The 23,346-nt window shown below is 41.7% G+C and overlaps 1 protein-coding gene across 1 annotated transcript in view; it reads left to right on the top strand.

Moving 5' to 3' along the window:
• Positions 1 to 23,346, top strand: part of LOC146220855 (A disintegrin and metalloproteinase with thrombospondin motifs 19-like) — a 57,810-nt gene that overhangs the window by 13,516 nt on the left and 20,948 nt on the right. The window contains exons 8-13 of the mRNA XM_084694221.1: positions 8,097 to 8,202; positions 12,066 to 12,206; positions 12,680 to 12,830; positions 14,239 to 14,340; positions 18,882 to 19,027; positions 19,498 to 19,646. Coding sequence (XP_084550347.1) covers positions 8,097 to 8,202; positions 12,066 to 12,206; positions 12,680 to 12,830; positions 14,239 to 14,340; positions 18,882 to 19,027; positions 19,498 to 19,646 — 795 coding nt within the window. The remainder of the gene's footprint in view (positions 1 to 8,096; positions 8,203 to 12,065; positions 12,207 to 12,679; positions 12,831 to 14,238; positions 14,341 to 18,881; positions 19,028 to 19,497; positions 19,647 to 23,346) is intronic.

Here is a 23,346-nt window from a genome sequence, read left to right as displayed (position 1 = left end):
CTGAAGATTGTTAGCCTTCCCCTACTTACATTAGCCTTCCCTGTGTGCTTTATTGCAAACACTGCACCTGTGCTTACTAGGGTTCTTAATAATGCTTCTCTGTACTACAGTTGCAAGGCTGCTGTATTCACAAATTCTACACGTCCACATTTCCTAAACCAGGGGCGTTGCTAGACCCTTCTTTCTGGGGCATGTGCCCCAGTATAAATCTGCTGTGCCCCAGTCAAATCTAATTTTAGAATTTTAACAAATTATTTTATTAGTCAGTGCATTCATTAAGATGGATAATCCCGGAAAAAAGAAACTTAGTATCCCAATCAACTCTTGTAAAATCAGTAGTTGATGTATCTGAAAACACAAACTGATACCAAAGGCGTAGGTTTGGACTCAGCTTTGGTAGGGACACTGCCCCCCCCGCCAATAAATACAAAAAATGATGGAGCCTACATCATCTGTACTGGACTTCCGAGCAATGAAATAATTAATTATATTTGGGCATCCCAAATTTATAGCACCTTTTTACTACCTACAAGTATAAGTGTGAATGATAACATTCATGGGTGACATTGTCTAAACATCCCTTAAAAACAGCAATTTAATGGAATCTTTACCAAAATGGACAATTCAACTTCTCACCTGAACATGCTGATTCATCACCAACCTGCTGTACATCTTTAGCTTCAGGGTGCTGTTTTTCCTGCACAGTAATTCATCAATGTAATACAGACACTAACCATGCTTAGTTGACTGCTAACATTGGTCGAAATTACAGGGATAGCCATATTACTATCCAAGGGATCATATAGGCCTACTTATTACCATTAATATCGAATAATATAGAGTTGCTAACCTGCTGGTACTAGGCTAAACTAGCACGGTCCCATTATGTGGGTAGATTAGCTTTATCCTTCTTGCTTCAACAAGACCAGGTGCTGCTAACACACTGGTCGAAAGATTGCAGACGGATAGATTTAATACAAGCAAAAGTGACATGCTGCTCTACTACACTAACAACTTTCAAAGCATGTTTCCATTTTAGAATGGGTGGCAATGTAAGGCTAGCAGTTAACAACGACCTTCTTGATAGCTAACGCTAGCAACTTACTCTCTGGGTGGGGAAAAAACTTCTTATATCCTTCTTTTTTTGGGGCAGCATTTTGATTTTCCTTTCTACAAAGCACAAAAGGGTCAAACATATCAATGATATTTTATATAATAAATAATATGAGGCTTTATTATTTCCTGGCGTATTTGATAGCTTACCGTGTCAGACTACTGCTCTCTTTTAGCAAGTCACGATTCACAAATTTTCAGCTAATTAAATGACAATCTTGTCTTGTAGGCTGGAGGCGCATTGGTTAACTTGGAAATGTATTTTTCACTTTTCTGGGCAACGAACATAGTATAGATAGATAATAATACGAATGAGTTTTGCAAATATATTGTTAAAAATATTTTTGTCGAAAATTAACAAAATATTGGTGGGGACAATTGTGTCTTTCCCAAACTTGGTCGTGACTAGTCCCTATCGACCCTATGCAAACCTACGCCCTTGACTGATACGTGCCCGCAGAATTCCATGCCTGCGCGCTCCTCTGGGTTTAGCTATGAGAGGCAGTATAGGCCATAATTCATACTTGATCTCACATACAACACCATAACCTCACAAATATACCATTATGCTTTCACATACAACACCATTATACTGTCAAATACAACACCATAACCTCACATATATACCATTATGTAAGAACCATAATTACTGTGTAAATGTAAGAGAATAACAGGATATGCAAGAAGCTAGTTTCACGACAGCGACTTTGGATGTAGACTACTTTAAAATGTTAGCTGATTAGCCAGTATGAGTGAGATATGTATTCAGTTACATTAACAAACCTCTTCTTTGTAAAAATGTTTGTCTTAAATACGATGGGAACACATTATATTAACAATTCTAATACTCACTTTTACGCCAAATGTTGTCTTTTATGTCGAGCGTCTCAAAGTTCAGATTCCGAGTCGGAGGTCAATAAAGCAATTTCGTTGCAGTGAATGGGTACGAGCACTTATCAGGCATAAACTCAAATGTCTTAAAAGTCCCAAACAGTCCTGTAGAGGAAACTTTACTGAACAGATTGACACCAAGATAAGGTTGTGGCATTTAAGTTCAAGTTAGTAGCCAAGGGTGTAAACACCACTCTGTTAATTACAGACATCTTAAACTGTTAAAACCCCAGTGCCACATACGGGATAAGAGCAGCACATAGTCCTGCCCTGAGAGCAGCGCATAGTTAACTATAACACAGCGCTATCTTTGCAGCGGAGATTAATAAATAGTTTAAATGTCTGTATCAATTATATCATCGCTTAATGGCTTTATAGAAATGGCTTAATGGCTTTAAAGCGCGTTTTACCACGTCTACAGTAATGTTGCAGCTAAGCTAAACTGCTCATGTTGTAACTTTAGCTAGCTAGCTAGAGCGGGAGATTACTGTTAAGGAGTCAAATCAATTGAAATGCATACGGTAAGATGATTATTAATTCTGTGGATCAATGTTTGCCAATTATCTTATTTTAACTAAATTTTCACTTACCTTTCACAATTCCAGAGATTTCCTCCACAACGTCCTGACAATTCCGATCCCCAACACAAACGTCTTCTGAGCCCGCTTTCACCTTCAACTTTATTGGTTGAATCTGTAAACCAATCATTTAGCTTTCTGACCTCAGAACATGTTTGGGTTCTATAACTCCCATCTGATATTCACACAGGCAATGGCTTTAAAGGGTCGTTGATTGCAAAACCAATTTTACCTAGCATAGGTACAATGCTAAACACATCTACATACTTTACTTAGCAAATGACTCTAGCTAGACGAGCTGTAGTCGGCATTAGAAGGGAAGCTTCCAAAAAAATAGCCAGAAAACTAATAATAGTCTGGCCTATTGCTAACGCTTGTCTAGATAATCTATTTGAAAGAACTGGAGAAAGGCAGGTGCTAGATACAGGATACGTTTTCATTGCTAGATAGAGAAAACACCTAATGTACTAGTAGACATGTAAACTAGTTTAGCTTGCTAACCTAAGAACATGTGTGATGATTTAGCCTAGTTTATTGGCAGTAGTTTCATGTTCTTAACTGTGTTTCATTAAAATAAATAACCCGTATTATGTAAATCTACAATTCACGATGCATGTTTGTCCAGATCTTTGTCAGGTTATTTTTTAGCAAGATATCTAAAGCTACAACAGCTAGCTAACTGAAGCCAAGTAATAGTTTGGTTGCTAAGCTGTAACCTAACGTTCTACAAACCTAAATCAATCCAGTTTGCTTCGACAACAGAAGTAGAAACAACTAACGTTATGATTTCAAATGAAATGTAGTCAATCTGTTGAAAACTGTTGGGTAGACACAATAGATTTAGCGCATTATTTGCGCGTTTTTATTTCAAGTCTCCACCTTTGGTGTTCCAGTGAGTGCTGTTGGCTGTGTTGCGTTTTTGCTCCCCAGCTTCACTCGTTGAAAACCAACTATCAGCGCGCAGCTCAGCTAAATAATGAGCATACCATAAAAGGAGAAAAGCTAGTGTTTTTCCCGGTAACCTTTCAGAGGATCTATCAGGAGACAGCGCCCAGGCCATTTTCAACCCAACCAAAGTTACATACCCTATTCGGAGACCTTAAGGAACAGTGTGAAATACCCCAAAAACCCAGTCAATCGGCCCTTTATTTTAAATGATAGTTTGTTTCATCAATTGAAAAACTGATCTGGGAATTTTGACTCAAGTAGTGAGGGTGCGAGGTTGTCTGTACAGCTTACGAAACAACTATGGAATTCTACATTTGAGTTTTTGGGTGGATTTTCAAAGACGACAGACATCCACAAGGGCTATTCCTAACGTTGACGATGAAATGCGCCAGCTCTACAGACCTGGATCAGGTGTATCAAGGAGGGACAGCAGCTGTCAGGATCTAGTCTTAATGCTTGTTAATGCTTAATGCAGTCTTAGAAGTGAGTGTAACGTTACTCATTTAGGTAAAAATATTTCTGTAGCTGGGGATATTTTTTTTATTGAAGCCACAGAAACACAAAAAGCGGTGACTTCAATAAAACAATATCCCCGGCTACAAAAATAATTTTACCTTAATGAGTAATGTTAAACTCACCTCTTCCTTGACTTTGAAGTCCATCCACCGAAATACTGCTGAGTTTGATATCAGGATTGCACCATCACTTGGCTAGCTTGAAGACTAGCTCCTGAGTGTAAAATCGAATCTTTCATTTAATTTCAAAATCCATTGAAGTTAGTATGCCATATTAATCCTCAAGTAGCACTCGTAGATCAACATGCCGCCACAAAGTACCAAAGCTTTCCTTCACTCCTACTGTATGTTTGTCCCATATGCACAGTGCTGCAGTCCTGTTATGTAACATAATATGGCTGCCCCGGTATGAAAGGACAGGATGAAGGGAGGAAACTTAAGATAAGGGTTCAAACTAAATCCAAATCGCGATATACACTATCTACTTCAGCTCAGACCTCATTTCGTCTTACACCAGCAGAGTCCATACAGGTGTAGCACACATGTGAGCTTAGAGGCCTGGGTTTGTCATTAGACCTATTGTGAGATTGATGTTACACTATAAAAATATCAAGCGAAAATGGATTTTGGATGCTCCAGGACGGATGAAAGTCCCCGGGATTCAACGTTGCAAGTTGATGTTGACTTCATAAAAAGGCACGAGGGAGAGTTCTTATATTACGTTACTTTACTGCCTGATGATTGAAAGAGGACACAGAAATATCAGCAGCGGTTCTGTTGCTTCCATTATATTGACAAATGAAAGCCTTATAGACTGCATGTGTCTGACTCCCTTCATTGTTGTTTGTGAGTTGGTGGATATTTTAGACTGCCATGTCAATTTCATCACATTTATGCATTTAGCAGATGCTTTTATCCAAAGCGACTTCCAAGAGAGAGCTTTACAAAAGGTCACTGATCATAACAAACATTGCGGGTAGCCAAAACATGAAGCATACATTGTGAAAACCAAACAAGTCCAAAAGGGAAGAGCCATAAGAGCATGTAGTTAAACAAGTTACAACTAAACAACATGAACCTCAAAAGTGCAAGGGTGTACCTGTGGAAAAAGCAAGCAACAATAATATATTTTGCAGTGAGTACAAGAATTTTAAGTCAGTTTTAACTAACCAACAAGAGCAACAAGTCTCTCAGTAAGAGTCATTGTGATCCTGGAGGAAACTAACATCAGGTCCAGCCAATCATTACTAAGTACCGTTGTACTCCCGGAACAAGTGCGTCTTGAGCCTTTTCTTGAAGGTAGGGAGACAGTCAGTGTCTCTGATGGAGGTGTGGAGTTGATTCCACCATTGGGGGGCCAGACAGGAGAAGAGCTTGTGTTGAGATGCTCTTGAGCGGTGGGATCACCAGACGGTTGTCAGAAGAAAACCGTAGGTGGCGGTTGGGGGTGTAAGGCTGGAGCTTAACTTGATGTAGTCGGGGGCAGTCCCGTTCACCGCTTGGAAGGTCAGTACCAGGGTCTTGAATCTGATACGGGCCGTGAAGGGAAGCCAGTCAAGGGAGATGAGGAGCGGGTAACATGGGAGCGTCTGTGTAGATTGAAGATCAGGCGGGCTGAAGCATTCTGAATCCTCTGGAGAGGGCGGGTTGCGCATGCTGGGAGACCGGCGAGCAGCGATTTGCAGTAGTCCAACTTGGAGAGGACTAGTGCTTTGACTAGCAGCTGGGTGGAATGCTCAGACAAGTATCTCCTGATCTTCCAGATGTTGTAGAGGGTGTATCTACACGACCAGGAGACCGCAGCAATGTGGGGTGTGAGGGAGAGCTTGTCCTCCATGGTCACCATGAGGTTCCTGGCAGAGGATGAAGGGGTCACCGTCGCAGATCCCAGGGTGATTGAGAGATCATGGGAGATGGAGCGTTTGGCCGGGATGATGAGAAGTTTTTGGGCGAGGTTCAGCTGGAGGTGGTGCTTGGTCATCCAGGCGGAGATGTCTGTGAGACAGGCCTTGATCCTAGCTGAGATCCCCGGATCAATCGGGGGGAACGACAGGTACAGCTGCGTGTCGTCAGCGTAGCAGTGGTAGGAGAAGCCCTGAGGGACACCAGTGGAGAGCTGGTAGGGGCCTGACACTTTGCCTCCCCCAGGAGGTAGGATCTTCCCGACAATAGGATCAGATCCACTGAAGTGCAGTGCCAGTGATGCCCATCTCCAGGGCCGGCCCAAGCCTTTATGGGGCCTTAAGCAAAATTGATTTGGGGGCCCCATGGCGTCGCTTATCGTTACCAAAAAAAAAAAAGAATATATACATTTTTACATAATACATTAAACTGTAATTTCATTTGCTCTTGGGGGTCCTCTGGTAGCCACAGGTGCCCTAAGCAGCCGCTTAGTTCACTTATGCCTTGGGCCGGCCCTGCCCATCTCAGAAAGTCTGGTGAGCAGGATATGATGGTTAATCGAATCAAATGCTGCAGAAAGGTCCAGCAGAATGATGACAGATGACCTAGCTAGCTCTATCTATTGACCAAATTAGCTGCTATACCCTTACCCTTTGCCCTTGAGACAAAGTTTTAGTTAGACACAATAATGAACAAAGTCTGACTACTCACAGTAAGTCACAATGTACTCTCAGTAGGACACAGTGTGCTCTGTACACTTCAAACTAATTTATTTTACTATTTGATTAATGAGTCGTGTATTTGGAGGTCAATAAATCAAAACATCTTACATAAAGATGTATTGTCTCTGTGAAAGCAAACAACACTTAACAGATTTTACTCCACACAAGTGACTACCGAACAGTGCCTTCACATTAATGGGTGGGGTAAAGAGCATTATCATACAGTAGGGGTCATGGTGGACTTGTCTCACGTTTCTACTGAGGTGGGAGGGACCAACCTTTTCAAGCAAACTCAACACTCCTAAAGGGCCCAGATGCCGGCTAAATGCAGAAGGAACAGAAAGACCGTCTGTGACTTCACAGAGCACCCGGCAGCCAAGAGAGGCCTACCGTTCTTTACAGGATAGATTAGAGGATAATCTGTCGTCTAGCCCTAAAAGCGAGTCATATTGCCTGGTTTTAAGAGGTTTCACAAAGACAGAAACATAGAAAATGTTCAATTTAGTGAGTGTCTATGTGCTTATGTGTGTGTGTGTGTGTGTGTGTGAGAGAGAGAGAGAGAGAGAGAGAGAGAGAGAGAGACAGACAGACAGAGAGAGAGACAGAGAGAGAGAGACAGAGAGAGAGAGAGACAGAGAGAGAGAGAGACAGAGAGAGACAGAGAGAGAGAGAGACAGAGAGAGAGAGAGACAGAGAGAGACAGAGACAGAGAGAGACAGAGAGAGACAGAGAGAGAGAGAGAGACAGAGAGAGAGACAGAGAGAGACAGAGAGAGAGACAGAGAGAGAACCAAAGGCCCTCTAATGGACATAGAGGCCCAAGAAACTGCACCTATTTTCGCCCATCAAAGGTGGGATTGTTCGGCCTGAGTTTCGTAATGGAAAGCATTAGTTCTGGATCCATTTCAATGGGGTGATAAAGCCATCAAAGGTCACGGTATACGATCCACTACATGAGAGGAGGAAGAAATCCCTCTTTTTATGTTTTCTCCTCAACCCGATCCCACAGGAGAAGCAGCTTTCCAGTCTAACATACAGAAGTACACACTAGATGTGACACTTGTATGTTAGCATGAGCATATGATAATGGATGAATTTTAAGTGTTTCTTCCATCAAACCCGACCCAGTATTTTAAAAGGGTCTACTACCCTGTCAGTTTGATTATAAAGAAGAGAAAAAAAGTTTGAGGATGACGGAAAAAGCAGCCATGTTGAATTATTAAAGGGTCTCCATGAACTCAAAGTTGACTGAAACTAAGTTGATAAATATTTGAGTTTTTAATTGCAGTTGTGTTGGATCATAAATTATGAGTGAAACTGCATTAATTGTACATTGTTACTGCAACTGCTATGTCTGCATTTGTTTCTTGTGTCTTACTGAGAATACAGACCAACTTACATATTGACAATTTCCCTTCTCAATCACAGGTATTGCCTATCTAAGCGGTATGTGCAGTGAGAAAAGGAAGTGCATTCTGGCTGAAGACAATGGGCTCAACCTTGCCTTTACTATTGCCCATGAGATGGGTCACAAGTGAGTCCAGTACACCACAATAGTGTAATTTCTACAAAATAGATGGAAAACCAAACTTTCAGGTGAAATGACAAAATACTAACATACAGCAATGCTGGAATGCTAATGTATCCTATATAGCACTATAAGTAATTGCAACTGGTTGTGCAGTGCAGTTTAACCAGTCGCTAAAATAATGGCCCAGCTTGTGTCAGTGCTTAGAGTGTACACCATATCTGTAATAAGGATCAGAAGAGCCAAAAAAGCTGTGGGCTCTACAGTCTACACCACAGAGACTCACCATGCGACTATTAGCTAGCTACTCCACTAATTCTAATGTAGCATCTGGTTTTATTTAAAACTTCCACGGCTAAGTCATCATCTACTCAGTCCTAAATTCTAAATAGGAAACTCCTCTAGGTTGTTCTGCTTTCAGTTGTTTAGTTATGACAGCCATCAATTAAAATAATCCCCAAAGCTAAACAGTTTTGCTTTGTAAATGGGTTTTCTGTTGTATCTAATTCGATTTTGTTACTAGTAATGTCTGCCTATGTATCTTTTTGTTTGTCAGATTGTGGGTTTGTTGTGGTCTAACAAATCTGAGTCTCTTGCTTGTCTTGCTTGTTGTTGTGAGCTCAAAGCTAGTGCTGATTTTGATAGTGCTGATTCATGACAACTGAGATACTAGAGCTATCTGAGTTTGTGTCAATCTTTGTACATATAGCTATTCCTTCAATGTTTTAACAGCGGTGATTGCATATTGTAGCACTTTATATGTTTATGCTTGGACATGTAAGGCATGGGCTTTGAGGACAGCTCAGTGGGTAGTTTTTGTTTGGATATTGCGTTTGTACTTTTAGAATAATGTTTTTTTGTGTAGGCATATGTAATGTTAGATATTAGAAAGTTGATTATGTAATACATTACAGTGTACACTAGAGTACACTTTTGCCAAATGAGCTCATGGATCATAGATGTCTGTCAATACATGGCACATACAGTATTAGATTTATAGAGTATTTAATTCTTTATTTTAACACTCATTATCGACGCTGAAAACAACGAGACATGTGAAGTTATCTCCAACTTCTTCTTTGAATCGCACATAAATGAGAGACAGGTAGAAATAAAGTGCAACTGTCAATGGCATGATACTATGTGAGTCCAGTTGGCGCGGCTAAACAAGAAGCTCAGGTGAGTATTTCCTTCAGTGACGTAAATGTCAGGGCTCACATCTGTTATAAGACCGTTATAAAATAACTAAATAAAATAACTTTTTGGAGTTAGATTAGTTGGATTTCCCCTTGATCAGCTGATTGACACTAGTATTCGCCAACACTGGAGCACTGATGTTTTTAGACTGATGTATTTAGATGACAGAATATCTGGCCTTTACAGGGAATTATCATGGAGGCAGTGCATTCGAAAAATTACCAGGTGCCGTCTCCTGTGAAGCCACAAAAATTGACCGCTTCAATATCTCATCCACCATTGCCTGTTTGTCATTTTCTTTTCTTAAACACTAAACAATAAGACACATAATTGTCCAAGTAACTGCAATGATTTGAAATAGTTTTCAAGACTTTGACGTCAATAATTACCTATAACACAAAGTTAACTGAAATGTAAACTGACTTTGACCTCAATTCATTAAATTCCTTTGATAGTTTGAAAAATATACAAATTTGTGAAGTATTCCTGATGAGGTCATGTTCTGTTTGTTACTGTAATTAAGTTGATAACAGATGTTAGTTTTTTCCCAAATAGTTAAATAAAGCTTGTGTGGATAGCTTATGACATGGAGCACGTGTTATACATTAGAGAGTAAACTATATTTTCGTTCAAAAAAAAAATGCTTAAGCTGCAAGCTCTGTCCATTATGGATTCTAAAGCACAAATGCCAACCTCTTTATTTGCTTTTCCCAAGTTTGAAAACCGCACTAACAACTGGAATATGTGAAATGAATGAATGGATAATCATAATGAATTGATAGATGGTGTCTCTTGTCAAGGGACTTTGGTTTAGAGGATGTGTTTTTATGTGTGTGTAAGGCTGTGATCTTCGTAGCTCACAGAGACATAAGGATATCTTATCTGGTCCTCATTCCATCGTTCAAAATGGGATTGCTTCTTTTCAACGGTGCTCTCCCGTCTCTGCCTCATTGCCACATTTTATAACCACAGTAAATGAGCCTTAGACTTAGCCTGGCTCTGCCCTCCTACGTACTTCCGCTCAATTTTGATTTTGCCTCTGTACTAGGTCTGGGAGCTCGGCTCTGAAGTCAGTTTCCAGAAACACATTTTTTGTAGGTCCAATCAGCGAACAGAGGGAGTGGCTGACAACGATGACGTTAATGTCGTGCACTAGTTTGAGTAGTTCAGAAAATGGCGGCGGAGAAAGATGCGAGCGAAACTATTCTGCGGTTGTGGCAACGCAGCCAAATATCAATAGGTTGAAGCTGGAGCAAGAACATTCCTTGCTGAGTTTTGTTGGTGGCCATGATGTTGTGGCCCTCCTCCCCACGGAGTTCGGGAACAGTTTGATTTTCCAGCTACGGCAGCTAGCTCCGTTACAGTAGTGGTGAAGGAGTTGGCTAAGGCGAACGCTTGCGATTGGTTATGGCAAATCAGAGTGGTTCTGGGCAGATCCAATAGTTTTACACTTCAACAGAGGACCCGCCTTCAAGGAAGTTAACGTTTGTCAATGGAGCGATCCCAGACCCTCTGTACAAATGAAATGTACGAGGGTCTGGTTAGGACCAGGCTACCTTAGACTGGCATTACACATTGAAACTTTCAGTTGGATGAAACTTAGGTGAAAATCAGTTGCAATTGAGTTGCAAGTTTTAAAGCCCTCTGCAATGCACTTGAAACTTGAATGAAACTTAACAGTTGCAAAACTCTTTCGTGAAAGTGGTTTATCACAACAGCCAATCAAAACGCTAATGTGTCAGATGACATCAAACTACCATTGATTTGGTATCAAACCAACCGGTTTCAACTGACTAATTTTCTCCACAATGGTTTATCACCAAATTGAACAAAATAATAAAACAGAAGATGGTCTCTTCTTTAATCCTTCACTCTCAGACTTTTAGTCTTTTTAGGTCTTGTTTTTTTTCTCCTGCATATCAAACGGCACAAATGCACTGATAGCTCTCTTCCTATTCTCCGGGTCAGCCAAAATAACAGAAGTACTTTGAAACAAAGTACCTAGCCAGTACCAGAAGAGCAAGCAAATGATATGAAATAAGATTCAAAGATGCAAATGTGGTTACAATGACACTTCCTTCTTTATAACATCTAAATGACTACATGTAGTAAGAAAACAATGTGAAAAATGTAGGTAGCAAATTTTTGTGAAATACACGTTGCATGAGACTTTGATTATGTTTTATTGCTTCATGTAAATGGTAATTAGGTTTCATGTCATTTTACACCTGCAACTGGTATAAAGCCAGTCTTAGTTTACTGTTGAGTCTATCCTGGTCAGGTCTAAATATCTATGTCGAGGTAAAGAGGCATTCCTTGTTCTAATCCAGGGTAAGGAGTGCTTTGGTTTATCTTGCCCAGGAGGACAAAATCCACCGCTTGAATCCTCCATACCTCACCCTCTGGATTAGCTAATTCAAATCTGTTGCAGATTGATTCTAACTTTATGCCCTCAACATGCAAATCATGATCAGACAGTACCCATGAATCAAGGTACTTGTGCAGTTATGTAGTTGTTGTTGAACCCCAGTACTTCACATGTTTCCTTGTTTGCATGCAAGGCCCATAGTGTACCCTCTGTCCAGCTTTGAATGACTTTGTCTCCAGTTTTGATGATTGCGAAAACCACTGTGATAATGTCTGTCTGTCTGTCTCTGTCTGTCTGTCTTTAGTATGGGCGTTAGCCATGACAATGACCACCAGTCATGTGCAGATGGTCTTCACATCATGTCGGGTGAGTGGGTCAAAGGGCAAAATCTGGGTGACGTGTCCTGGTCCAGCTGTAGCCGTGGCGACATTGAGAAGTTCTTGAGGTAACAATCACTTCTCCACTCTTCACAATATATTACTTAAAGTGAAAGTGCCCATGGGTTTATGTACAGTGAAATAACTGTCAAAATACATTAAAATACCTATACATTTACCAAAACTACAACCCCAACCGAAACCCAAATTGCAGTGAAAGGCAATTTTTTGTATTGCTTACCCAACATTTTTTTCTGCTTTTAGTTCTTTCACATGATGAGTTTAAAAGGTTAGAGAAGCCCTGCAAGAACAGAAAGACATAGTAGAGCTGAATCAACAAAACATGTTAACCATGGACTGGCTACCACCGTCAGAATACTTGCTTTTTGAGTTGAGAATACCGTTGTGAAACATACAGTGGGAATTGGAATTGGAAGATGGGAATTGATAACATTGCCCTGTCTCATGTCCTGGTCATCTCTTCGGATAATAATCAAGTGTTCAGTAGAAAGAAAAGAGTGCCTTTGCTAATTTGTTGTAGGTCCAAATCCAGCAGTTGTCTCCTTCAGACTGACCCTCTGAGCCTGAATTCAGTGATTCTGCCCTCCAAGCTCCCAGGGATGACCTACACTGCAGACGAACAGTGTCAGATCCTTTTTGGCCCCAGTGCATCACACTGCAAGAACATGCAGGTGAGGGTCCAGGAGGGGAATATAGAATAGAGGATATCACAGAAGAATTTAGGGATTTTGCCACAATTTCTAGATTAAATGGGTTTTAGTTGTGAGGTCAATCATATGGCACAATATGGTATATCACTAGATTTTTTCATTCTTTCTTTGTGCTCTCTAAGGACTCTCCCTACACTGGTGCCACTCTATTGTATGTTGCAGCATGTATGAAACTGAATGCACATATCAAGGCTGTTCATCAGTCTGACTCCCCTCCTCCAGGAAGGAAAAAATAAGATCCCTATCACTCTGAGAAAATATCCTTCTCTCCTTGCCCTCTACGGGACCATGAGGAATGTTCCAGATTTGATAAGCACTTGAGCAGTAATTAATATAAATAGCCACATATTATCGAATCCCCAACCAGTTGCTTGGAGTGGATCTCTACCATGAACCACAAAAGTTTATCTGGAGAACTAAGTGTTCCTGATGTCACAAAAGTTGTGTTCCAGATAAGAGTCGTGGCAGACGTATCTCAGGGGGCTCAGCAATCTCATAAACACCCCATTCATTATGTTATTGTTATCAGAGACCATAGCAACCACTGTGCTTTCTTACTAACACTGCACAAATGCCATTGTGCATTGTGAAAAAAGAACCAGCTCATGGATGACACTACTGTGATATTCAGCTCAGGGCTATTTGTAATGTAGCTAGTATAGTAAAAGGTTTTTAACAGTTCTTGTTTTTACAGGAAAATGCCTGTTAGGTGTTGTTTTTATTTAACTAAAGTGCAAGTGGGAAGAGTGGGTAGAAGGAACACAAAAGGTCAGCTTTTGTAGTTTGTCTCATAAACCCAGTTGTTTGGGGTTACGTATTCAGTGTGTGCGGTGTGCCCATTGAAAGATGAGATGTGGGCTTGAACCTGGAAGTGGTTAGAGTTCCAGTACAAGTAACAGCTGGTGATTTGGGAACTCCTCTAACTCGCATCTGGCTTCCTAGACCCAGAAAGCTCCTGCAAACACCCCAAATGCCTCATCGTTTGTGTTTGTGAGAAATGACGAGTGCATGTTAGATTGACCGGTCGCAAAGGAGAATTAACTAAAAAGGTTTTGGCCCGACCTTCAACCTTTATTAAATAGGAATTAGCTTCAGTCATCACTCAGCTATACTAGTCCTATTTGTAGGCACAGATATAGACTAAGGTGAAAAAGATTCCTTTAGAAGGGGTTTCTGTGATGGGTTTTCTATAGTAACCTTGTATGCCTCTTTTATTTGTATAGCATTTCATTTCTTATATACATTCAATTTCTAATAATTTATTTGAGAACAATTTGGAAATACCAAGTACAGGATTTTTGTAGCTTTGGTATAGTGGTGTAAAGTGTTCCTTACTGGAACCCTGTCTCCTCTCCTCTCTGTGTCCCAGTATGTGATGTGCTCTGGCTTATGGTGTCTCGTGGATGGAGAGAAAGACTGTAAGACCAAGCTGGATCCCCCTATGGATGGGACAGCGTGTGACACTGGCAAGGTGGGTACAGAGTGCATTTTGTCTAATTTTCTATGTTCTTTTCCATAGCCAAAATATGTTTAAAAAAATAATATGTATATATATATACAGTTCTATTTTAAAGCATACCAACAGAACTTAATAAAGATGCATTATAATGTACTGCAGTTTCTACACAGTCACAGTTTTCTGTAAGTATTTAAACATAATACTTAAACACTATGAAAACAGACAGACAAAAACTGTGAAACCTTTTGAGCTATTGCAAACAGCCTCATAAGAGACGAGCCATGGGCACTGCAGCAGAGCACAAGAGTGAAGGAGAGAAAAGAGAGAGGAGGAGGAGGAGACCAGCTGGAGCAGCTCACAGTGAACCCCCTGGCCAGGTTTCAGATTGCCCCTCCTCTCTCTCTGTGTCCAGGCTGACAGAACGACATCCCTGTGTTCAAATATCAGATTGTTGCAAAAGCCTGTCTGTACACCAACCATGACACAATGCTGGAGTTTGCTGGATGTTAAGGAGCCGTAGTGCTTCTCTCTGTAAAAAAGTGATTATATTGAGTCGTTTTTACTAAGCTTTTCTCACCAAACCAACAGGGAAATGTGTTTTGAATTTTAATAATACAGTACCAGTTATCAGATTGTAATAATGTTTCATTTGTTACACGAGTGCACAGTGCCCGGGTCGTGATGCAGTTGTTGATTAAGATGTTGGTGAGACTGATTCCTGGAACTGTAGATAGGTGCAGTGTCTCTGTTAAATTGTCTACCTTCACAAACATCTAGACATTTAGTAAAGTACATAAGTCAGTACATACACAATGGTTGAGCCAGTTGTCATAATTGTGGGCCTAATTTACCATACAGTGCTGCATATACAGTTCTGCCCAAGGGGTGTTTGCTATGTTGAAATTAACATTTGTATTATTTTCCTTGAATTTCCGTGCTATGCAGTGCTGTAAAATAGTCGTGTATTTCCTGTTTCGCATTCACACAAATCCGACAGACAACCGACCGAGGAGGCTAAATTCGTAAGAACATTGGGCCTCATTCTCGAACGCAATTAAGAAGAATTTAGGAAAGAATTTCTTCTGAATTGGATTTAGGAAAACATGAACTTCAGAAGACTTTCCGAATTCGAAATTGCAGTCATAAATCGGCTAGTTGTCTCAAATTTTTAAAAACTCTCAGTGTTATAAGAGTTAATTAATTTGTGAGAAATTGTTGGTGATTGTGTTCACATCAACTCTACAGACATCCTCGGATATAAATAATTATAATAATTTACCTTGCTTAGTGTGCACACTGTTAGATCCAGTGGAGAACAATTCCACTGCTCATCTTACTGGTATGATCCTGATGTTGCACCGATGCACCTGTGCACTGGTTGCTTTTCGCTTGGACATAACTTGCGTTCCTGTTGCTTTCCTAATTGTGTTGATTCTGACTGCACATGTCACTGCTGTTGCATGCCCTTATAAGGAGCTGTCGGGGCGTGTATGTATGCAAATTCAGGAGCACGAGGACGCGCTTTCAATTTAAGAAAACTTTTCTGGGGGAGCACAGCTCAGAAAACGTCTGCTGCGTAGGAGCACATTTTCAAGCGTTCATGAATTTGGCGGATGTCTTTTTCTTACGTTGTTTTTCCAAAGCCTGTAAGAAACATTTCTGAAGAAATTTCAGAAAATGTTCGAAAATTATGCCCATTGTTCCTGTCGTATGCTCAATGCCGGATTTAGGCATAGGCAACATGGGTTGTTCGCCCAGGTAACCATACAAACTAAAACCGCCATTGCATATGCCCATGACTCACAATATCCATGCCTCAAGAAAACGTGGTCGGACTAGTGTTCTTGTCCTATACCTGTTGCAGCTCGTTTCGACACACAAATGACAGAGGAACCGGCCCAAATCATCAAGTTACAGACCCCGTGCAGTGCCCATGATCCAACCGGTGATTAAGATGTTGCTTAGTTGATTAGGTGGTATTCAGATTCTTGAAATTTTTGATTTAGCAGCTGGTGATTATTATAATGTCAGTTAGTTGATTTGGTCTTAGTTTAATTGGACTTTGGTGCACATTTGCAACATGCAAGCAAGAGTTTTTGCATCAGTAAACACATTTATAAATGTAGGAAAATTAATTGATCTCTATTGAAACAAAGTATCCACTTCATATTGTATTTCTGATAGCTAGCCTGCATTTCATCCACAAAGAAATCCCTTGGAAGAAGCTGATTACATTTTATTCCAGCAGTCAGGGAGTCACCGAGCCACATTAACCATCTCCGACTGGGGGACCCAGAGGCGTTCCCAGGCCAGTGTGGAGAAATAATCTCTCCACCTAGTCCTGGGACTTCCCCGAGGCCTCCTCCCAGATGGATGTGCCTGGAACACCTCCCTGGGGAGGTGCTCTAGGGGCATCCTTACCAGATGCCCAAACCACCTCAACTGGCTCCTTTCAAAGCAAAGGAGCAGCGGGTCTACTCCGAGCTCCTCACGGATGACTGAGCTCCTCACCCTATCGCTAAGGGAGACGGCAGCCACCCTCTTGAGGAAACCCATTTTGTCCGCTTGTACTCGCAACCTAGTTCTTTCGGTCATGACCCAACCTTCATGACCATATGTGAGGGTAGGAACGAAAATTGACCAGCAGATTGAGAGCTTTGCCTTCCGGCTCAGCTCTCTTTTGTTGACAATTGTGTAACAGAGCAAATGCAATACCGCCCTTGCTGCCCTGATTCTCTGGCCAACCTCCCGCTCCATTGTCCCCTCACTTGTGAAAAAGACCCTGCGGCTTTGCCACTGTGGAGTTGTTTGACTACCTCAGTGACCTCCCCCAGGGAAATTGAATCTGATCCCTCCATCAGCCTCCAGCTCTGTCTCTATCATAGAGGGTGTGGTCGGATCTAGGAGTTCTTCAAAGTGTTCCTTCCACCGCCCAATAACCTCCTCAGTTGAGTTCAACAGCATCCCATCTTTGCTGTACACAGACTGGATTAGATCTGGGCATTGTATGGGCCGCGGGCCACACCTTTTCAGTGTGTGTGAAGATTAACTACTTAAAAATAAAATGAAACAATGATGTAAATTTTGTTTTTTGTTTTTACTGTTTATTACTTCTATAGGAGTATTTTTCCTATTTGACCTACACCACAATTTCATATATTTATATAAATATTTACAGAATATCCTTATTCTTCTGATAACCAGTAGCACCTAATGAAATATATAATTTACTGCTTTTTACAATTGGAGAAGAAGAATAGTCAGCAGAATTAAATTCAAGTTATCGTTGGTGCGGCCCTCCAACACATTTCAGGTTTCTCATGTGGCCCATTGTAAAAATATATTGCCCAGCCCTGGCTTGGATGGTTCCCCACTTTCCCCTCCTGAGGGGGCAGACGGTTTTCCAGAAGCACCTTGGTGCGGACCGAAAGTCCTTCTCCATGTCTTTTCCGAACATCTCCCACACCCGCTGCTTTGCCTCTTTTACATCAGAGGACGTAGTCCTTCAGGCCTGTCGGTTCTTTGCAACACAGGACAACATATCCCGGAATGCTTCCCTGACCACCAGTGTCCACCACGGTCCTAGAGGGTTACCGCCCCTTGAGGGTCCTAAGACCTTGAGGCCGCAGCTCTCCCCCGCTCTGAACACGGCCCACTCCGGTTCAATGCCTTCAACCTCCGCAGGGATGCCTAAGAAACCCCGCCGGAGGTGTGAGTTGAAGATCTCGCGGACAGGGACCTCCTCCAAACATTCCTAGTTCACTCTGTCCAGAGTCTTCCCCCACCCCTTGACCCAACTCACCGCCAGATGATGATTGGTTGACAGCTCTGCCCCTCTCTTCACCCAAGTGTCGAAAACATACGGCCTCAGTTCCGACAACACAAGTACAAAATCGATCATCGACTTTCAGCCTAGGATGCCCTGGTGGGGATTGGCCTCGGAGCCCGGTTGGGCTTAGCCTGAAGAAGCGACGTGGCAACCCCCTTTACATCCTTTGGGCCCACCACCTGGCAGTGAAGGCCAGGGGCCTCGACGGACCAGACCTGGGCGGCAAAGGCTGGCTCTGGGGACGTGGAACATCACCTCGCATGTCTGAAGCAATGGAAATTAAATCTGTTTTAGGCTAAATTGCAGTGAGTTGTCTGTATAGTCTACACTGCAACACTTGAAGATAAAAACCATCCAGCTATACTGAAATAAAGTATCCACTTAAAAGTTGGCCTTTCTCTCAGTTAGTTAGCCAGCAATTCATCCAAAAACAAAGCCTGCTCACCTGGTTGTATTGGAATTTGCCATAATTTGCAGAGTCCGCTTGTCTTATTGAGTTGGTCATAGAGAGCAATGCACTATTTGGACTATTTGATTTTCACGAACCACTCATCAGAGCAATTCACCACATATCAACTGAGATCAGTTGTTCAAGCGCTTAGTGGAGTTCAGCTAAATGTTGTGTAGCCTGTAGTGCAGCTCAACGCTATGTATCGTGCCAGCACAACATGGCTGAAAGTGTCAGGGATTTTGATTCATCTCTGGTGTTTGTGTGGTTCTGCAGTGGTGTCGTGCTGGGGACTGTGTGAGCCGGGGGCCACCGACGGAGCCCACAATGGGAGAGTGGAGTCCCTGGGGCTCCTGGGGAGCTTGCAGTCGAACTTGCAGCACCGGGGTCAGCGGCAGGCAACGCAAGTGTGAGAGCCAAAGGTACTTTTACGTGATATGAGTAAAAAATATATGCTGTATATTTTTCTAGGTAAGAACAGTTGGTTTCCTTACTAATGTATTGTCATCTATGTAACATATAACCAAGTCTGAGAACAGGGAAATGGCTCCAGGGTATGGTCTAACACTCTGGGGTGCCAGCGAATGCACTGGTGTACAGTACAGTCAAACGTTATTGATGATCATAAAATGGTTTAATGTGCCACTCTTCCTCCTACTCATAACTTGCAATGCCTACTCTGTGACAAACTTTGCTATGCAAACGCTATGCAAACGCATTTGAGGTGGCATGAGAAATATAACATATAACAGCTGCATTACACAAGAGCCGGAGCATGGTCGCACCCCAAGCCATGCGATAATGTTTTACCTGATGAGATCTCTTCTTAACTTCTTGCAAACTCTGTACTTATGATTTACGTACAGTATAATTCTGTCTCCCTTTGGTTGAGCTGGAAGAGCCGGGACTGCATTGGCCTCAAGTTGCAGTACAGGCTGTGTGAGAACATGCCCTGCCCTTCCGGCATCCCCAGCTTCAGAGACCAGCAGTGCCAGACTTTCAACCGTCCCTCCCTGCACTGGCACGCAGTCATGGACGACGGTGGGTATTCTGAACACCACAGCAACAGGCACTCACAAAACTTTAAATTAAAGATTTTTGAGTAAGTAATTAATTTATCTTCCCCCAAGAATACACCATCGCAACTCAAGAACATTGTATCTATCTACATGTTTGTGTGTGTTTGTGTGTGTGATGTAGGGGATTTAATATTAATCCAAACAACCAAAACTATTCCCCTATATTTAAAGGAGTCATTGATTGCAAAACCGATTTTACCTTGTCATAGTTGAATAACGACAGTTCGGTGGGTAAAATGGACATACCCTCAAAGTCTATTTACACCTCTTTCCTATGCAAATCTCACAATTAACTTTTTTGGCTCTTGTCTGTACCTTGGTCACGCCCCCAAATTTGCTGCGTGCTGCTCTGTGTACTTCCACAGAATTACAAATCAAATCAAATCAAATGTATTTGTATAGCCCTTTTAACACGCAAGCATGTCACAGAGGGCTTCACATACGCCCATAGAACTGCCCCTCAACCAACCTAAACCCTCAAGAACAACATTTTTCTATCATATTGAACATGGACTACTGTGGCAGTGTTCCAGGCTGTATAGGGAATGCTGAAACTTTTCATAATCTTCCCAAGAAACCAGACACTCGACGGGCATGGCTGATGTTTTTCAATGAGAAGATCCCTGTGAAGTTTGACACATTTATTCAGTTGCTCGAACCACTTCACCAAAGACAGTTTTGAATGAGAACTTTGGACAATTTAAAGAAGGATTTGCTAACCCGCTGTTGCTGAAAAGAGGTGCTGTTCCAATCGTATGCTCATCACAACATCATACGCAAGCTGTAAGTAAGATTGTGTCGCTAACAGTTAGCCTATTAGCAATGCTAACGTCTCCTGTATCAAGCATAGGTAGAATGCTAAATACGTTTCTAAACACATCAACATACCTTACTTAGCAAATGACTCTAGCGAGACTAGCTGTAGTCGGCATTAGAAGGGAAGCTTCCGAAAAAATGGCCAGAAAACGAATAGCAGTCTGGCCTATTGCTAACGCCTGTATAGATTATCTATTTGAAAGAACTGGAGAAAGGCAGGTGCTAGATACAGGATACGTTAGCATTGCTAATAACTGTTACCGACAAAATCATACTACAGCTTGCGGTTGTGATGAACGTAAGGTCGGAACACACCTCTTTTCAGCAACAGCTTCATAGCAAATCCTGCTTTACATTGTCCAAGGTTTTCAAAACCGTTCTTGGTGAAATGGTTTGCGCAAATGTGTCGAGGGTCGAACTGCACAGAGATCTTCTACGGTACGCTATAGACAAACATCAACCATGCCCGTCTAGTCAATGTTAGCCAGACCGTAGCACATCTGCTTTTTATCAACGCTGATTTGCAAGGAATGCAAGAAGAGCTAGATAGCTAAGACACTCGACTGTAGGCACGTAAACTAGTTTAGCTTGCTAACGCAAGAGCATAGGTAGAATGTGTGATGATCAGTGTTGGGGTAGTTACTCAGAAAAAGTAACTAGTTACAAGTTACTAGTTACTTCTGAAAATTGTAACCAGATTCCTTTACTAGTTACTGCATTTGAAAAGTAACTTCACTACTAGTTACTTTACTTTCAAATGTTTTAAGCAAATGTCCAAATTTACCGCAAAGATACATGGACAAACATCATGGCCCTTTCATCACTTTATTTTTCAATTTTCAATAAAGGGCATCTCTTAGCATTTCCACATAGTGTATAGTAATTGTAAACATTTAAAACAAAATGGCATATAAAACTCAGCCATTCACTTGAACGAATATTAAGCCTGTCCACACTATCTGACCAAAGAAATATGCCTCGCTTAAAAATTTCATTGAGTTGACAGCAGTTGAAAGACACCTCTCGCCTGAACATGGACATTTTACAGTAATATTTTTGTCCTTTCGAGCAACAACGTTAAAATAATGAGAATATCGCCACTGGCTGAACCCTCCCGTCTCCGTCTCATCCATTTTCCTGCTTCCCTCCTTCTACGCCAATCTAGCATCATGTGATACTGGGTTGTCAATAGGTGCGTTCGACTTCATGCAGCGCCGGCGTCGTCTGCAGCCGCCTGCAGCCCGGCTGACTTGAAGCAGCCAATGGCATTCTCAGATTCAAGGCAGCCGCCTGCAGCCAGCTGCAGCGCTGCATGAAGTCGGCCCATGTCGAACGCGCCTAATATCTATGCACCAGCAGCTACGTCACTCAAATCGGTGTCTGTGGCAACGGTGCCCAGACAAGCAAGCAAACAGGCAAGCATGCAAGCCCCACTAAAAGAGAACTTTTCGGACCGGCAAAAATGGCTTGGGTAACGCAGGAATGCTTGTTCCTGAGGTCTAGTAAAGTAGTATAGTTACCAATTTTTTGAGTGTAATGCGTTACTTTACTTCGTTACTGATAATAGTAATATTGTTACTGTAATCCTTTACTTTGTAACTCGTTACCCCCAACACTGGTGATGATATAGCCCAGTTTATTGGCAATGGGGCTAACATTATTTCATGTTCCTGACTATGTTTCATTTAAATAAATAACCTGTGTTGTTATGTATATCTACAATTCAAGATGCATGTTTGTCCAGATCTATTTGTCAGCAAGATAGCTAGAGCTAACTAAAGCTGAGTTGAATCACGATAGTTTGTCTGCTAACGTTACCTAACTAAGACGATCCTGTTAGCATCGACAACAGAAGTGGAAACTACTAAAGTTAAAATTTCAAACTATATCTAGTCAATCTGTTGAAAACAGTGTTGTGTTGACTCAATAGATTTTATTTCAAATCTCCACCTTCGTTGTTTCAGTGAGTGCTGTGGCCGTGTTGCGTCTTTACTCCGCAGCTTCACCCACCAATCAGCGCGCAGCTGATCTATATATTCATGAGCATACCGTAAAAGGAGAAAACCTAGCGCTTTTTTCAGGGAAAATTTCACTGGATGTATCAGGGGCATAGAACAGCACCCAGGGAATTATCAGCTCAACCAATTTTACACACCCCATTCGGAGACCTTAAGGAACAGTGTAGCCTGGCTTCCAGCCCAACTTAACCCCGCCCACAAAACATTTTGGTCGGGAAGTTGGGTCTGGAGGGGCTCGTATTGGGGACAAACTATATAAAACCAGGATCTGGGCGGACCAATGAAATTGCCAGGGCGGGCTTTATACGATGATGGACAGATGATCAACAGTAACGTAATCAACAACGTTGCGAAAGAGCGCTTAAGTTGAATTCGTTTTCAACAAAAACATATTACGTTGCTCTGATTGGTTGTAGGTCTATCCAATTGAGCGAAGAGGCATTTGTTTTACGAGTTGAAACACGCCCCATAGTCACAGTCACAGCCCAACGGAGAGTTATCAGACTCATATTCTGACTAGAATTATGAGTATGACAACGTCAGGCTAGGAACAGTGTGAAATACCCCCAAAAAACAGTCAATGACCACTTTAAAGAAAGAGAGATAAATTGAACAGTGTATTAACATTAACCATATCATGCCAATACCAATGGAATTGCTGTTATTTGAGTCTGGGTTAAATAAGAGCAAGAATGGTCAAAGTAAGTTCAGTGAAATAGATACTTAATAACATTGCAATTGAATGAAATCAATTACAAGGCAAACATGTTACAAAGTGAAGGTTTTAACTCTTACCTATTCTACCTTGATTATTGTAAATCAGAGAGA

Source organism: Hypomesus nipponensis, chromosome 27 (assembly GCF_054491055.1).
Source record: "Hypomesus nipponensis isolate SF chromosome 27, ASM5449105v1, whole genome shotgun sequence".
NCBI lineage: Eukaryota > Metazoa > Chordata > Actinopteri > Osmeriformes > Osmeridae > Hypomesus > Hypomesus nipponensis.
The sequence above is the reverse complement of the archived record's forward strand: the minus strand, read 5'-3'. Positions and strand labels throughout refer to the sequence as shown.